This window comes from Haemaphysalis longicornis, unplaced genomic scaffold (assembly GCF_048455015.1).
Source record: "Haemaphysalis longicornis isolate Haplotype H1 unplaced genomic scaffold, Haemaphysalis longicornis Haplotype H1 scaffold_5, whole genome shotgun sequence".
Lineage (NCBI taxonomy): Eukaryota > Metazoa > Arthropoda > Arachnida > Ixodida > Ixodidae > Haemaphysalis > Haemaphysalis longicornis.
In genome coordinates this window covers 144637929-144641240 of record NW_027526385.1, presented here as the reverse complement: position 1 = coordinate 144641240, position 3312 = coordinate 144637929, and the positions used below count along the sequence as shown (strand labels likewise).

General features: G+C 47.3%; 1 protein-coding gene across 1 annotated transcript; it reads right to left on the bottom strand.

Annotated features, from left to right (window-relative positions):
* Nucleotides 1-733: 733 nt before the first annotated feature.
* On the bottom strand, nucleotides 734-3068 carry LOC144139429 (uncharacterized). The gene has a single exon (XM_077671762.1). It carries the CDS (start codon nucleotides 3066-3068, stop codon nucleotides 996-998), a length of 2073 nt encoding a protein of 690 aa, XP_077527888.1. The 3' UTR covers nucleotides 734-995.
* Between the last annotated feature and the right edge of the window lie 244 nt (nucleotides 3069-3312).

The window sequence follows — 3312 nt, the reverse complement described above, 5'->3', positions numbered from 1 at the left end:
TTGAGATTCAGTGCCCTGTTCGCTCTCTCGTCCGGCGAAGTTGCACTTTTGTAGATTATAAGAAATTCCAAATCTCTCTGAAGGAGGCCGTATCTTCTCTGCCTGCAGAAGACACAACTGAACGGGCGACGGGTCTTTGTGCTGCCCTAACCACTTCGGCGCAGTCCTCGTTCTTTGAAGTACGGTCTCAGCGAGCTGTGTCACCTAGCCCCTGGTGGAATGAAGAATGTACACGCAACTTTAGACGCAGGAAGGCAGCCTGGAAGAAGCTTTGCTATAACCATTGCCCGCTGAACTGGAGCAATTATAAGTATCATTCCGCGATGTTCAAACGAGCATTTTCTAATGCCAAACAGGCCCATGACTGTCACCACTGCTCAATTCTTTCTGAACCCACTAATAAGCGGGCCCTTTTTCGATTTCTTCGGTCTAGGAAAGCGGTTCCCCAATCTGATAATTTAGACTCTTCTATAGTGTTATCTTCCAATGAAATCTCCGAGTCTCTAGAGTTGATTGCTAGGGGTCTGCAAATTCGTTTTTCGTCTGCTCTAGCTACCTCGCCTCCTCCACCTATAGTGGTAGAGGACTTCACAGAAATTACGCATGCAGAGCTTTTTGATGCTATGTCAAAAATGCCAGCAGCGGCCCCTGGTCCGGATCACATTACTACTGAAATGTTAAAACTACTATACGATCATGCACCGGAGGACATGCTGAGTATGATTAGGGGAGAGTCGGGAGGAATGGGACACTTTTCACAAATGCATTTTTAGTTTTGTTTATTTTGAACGCAAAAAGATGGTTGATGGATTATAGTACAAGTCGAAACAAGATGCGCAAATTCTGAGAAACACGGGCTACTGCCACTTCTAGCGCAACTGAAAAAAAATAATTTCTAACAGCTAAAATCTGTCCCATTCCACCCGTCCCTTCGGGTGGAGTGGGACATCCTTTGGGAGGAATGGGACGCCAGTAAAGTATCGGTCCCAACGTCTTCAGCGGACATTAAAAGCCGATAGTTCCACATCAAACTTGAAGCAAGCTTGCAGGCGCTTCGTTCCCCCAATAGTTTTTGGCCCTGGCAGCTTCATCACAATATCCGTCATTGGCACAGTCCCTATATCTTTCTGCGGAGGAAAGTAAAACTTTGAGCTCTCTTCTTTCTTTCGGAGGAACTGGACACTGACGTCAATATTGTCACTACTTTCGACTCTACCCGTGTAATAAACGTCAGATTTTTTCTTACCAAATCTGACGAGGACAAAATCGCCTTTTTTCACTTGAAAAGTTTCGTTTGGGCAATCGGCCTCAGAAATGTCCCGCCTCTCATTATCGGAACCCGACATGTCACTGTCTGAATCATCAAATGCAATGGCAACAGTGTCGTCTTCACTTGAGGAACTGAACTCCTTCTGAAGTCGCCGTTTCTTTTTTGGGCGGGTAGTGGCGACAGTCTTAGCTGTGATAAGCGCTCTTTTTTTCAGACTCTGTCGTGCCAGCCTCTCTGCAGCTTCTTGTTCAATCGCATGCTTCTCGGGTGTATCCGTAAGGACTTTTGTCCTACCTTTCTTCCTTCCTTTTTGCCCTGTCTTACGCGGTGCAGCCTTAGGGTAGGGCCTTAGGTCACTTGGAACAATCCGGCTGGGAGATGCAGTTGACGTCGAGGCTGCGGTGCCGACAGTAGGTGGGAAGACATCTGTAGAGACGTTGCGAGCTCCATCGCCGTTTGTCTCAAAGTTCAAATCACTTTCCAGTCGGCTTGCGCTGTCCGTTTTCTCGGTGATGGTGGCCGTCTGTCGTGACACCTCTCCGCTTACGGACATTTCGGGTCTGTCAGTGACTGATGACATCATGTAGTCATCCGAAGTGAAGGGCTCGCTATTGAAAGGCCAAATTCCAGTTTTCTGAAAGCCCGAGATTATGTTCTTTTGTGTCACCGTTAATACGTAGGCGGATCCAACTAGTTGTGCAACATTGTGGATGGAGATGGTCTTCCCGGGGTTATTTATGAGCCAATCATTGCAAGCAGCGTTGTACCGAGATTTAAATGGTCCGTACACGGACACATCAAGTGGCTGCAGGCGGTGGCTACAGTGTGGGGGAAAGGTCAGCAGGATGACTCCGCTCTCTTTGGCCTTGTTGATGGTGTTGATGCTCACATGGCTTTCGTGATTGTCGAGAATTAAGAGAATTGGTTCCTCCTTCGAGCACTTCGTATGTCTCACAGTGTGCTCTAATGCCAACAAAAACAGTTCGCTGGACATCCATCCCGACTTGCTTGCCAAACCGAGGCTTCCTGCCGGGGCGCCTTTCAGAAAAAAATCTTTAAACCTCACGCGTGGAAAAATGAACACTGGTGGCAGGGCGTTTCCGATGGCATTAACAGTGCACAAAACAGTCACCAGTTCGCCGCGTTCTGCGGATGTGACCTGACCGATTTGCTTTTCTCCACGTGCTGCTACTACCTTTGGTGGGTTGTGTGCAGTTGTGAAGCCCGTTTCATCACAATTGTAGATGCGGTCCGGAGTTAGCTTGTATCGGTCGTAGACACTTTTCAGGTTTGAAAGGAAAGCATCGACGTTGTTCTTATTGAAGCTTGTTGCCCGACCCAGACTGGTCGCTTCTGGCGATCGAAGCGATAGCTCGGGATGGCGGTCCATAAAGCCCATAAACCAGTCTCTTCCAGCTACCTTGTTCTGTTCCCATGACGCCGGGCACTTCCGGTTTAAGGCTGTTGCAAACTCGTACGCCAGTGAACGAACTTGCATTCTCGTAAGCCCATAGTGCATTTTGCTTGCTTTCAGCAAATATTCTTTCAAGAGTACTTCATCTTCTGTTGTGAAGACCATTCCGCAGACCAAATTGGACTTGAACATGATGCCACCTGTGTCACCGCATTCTCTGTACTTCTTCACTGCTCGGCCAAGCGATGATTTTGATATTTCAAAAGATTCTGCCACGTCTCTTATACTTTTCTTTTCATCGCACACCAATCTCACAGCATCTAGGATCAAATTGTTCAATGTTTGAGCTCTGTCGGGATGCTTCCTCTTGTAAACCCGCGGCATCTTCCTGAAAATGAAAATGAATCAAAAATTTGCAAATGTAAATATTCACGCACACCAAGCACGCTTAACTTCCTTGCATGCACGTAACAGCACTCCTATTGCTTCCTACTATTCACGTGCGTATTCCGGGCTTCTCGCAAATGTGTTCAGTAATCACACCTTTTTAGTGGAGAAACATTGCATTTTATGATGCCCCTTTGGTTTAGCGCGTCTTAACGTCAACTGTCGCAGAAACAGCCTGTCT

Bases quoted from the DNA above. Each gene is read 5' to 3' on its own strand.
- LOC144139429 (XM_077671762.1), bottom strand. From the start codon at position 3,068: ATGCCGCGGGTTTACAAGAGGAAGCATCCCGACAGAGCTCAAACATTG.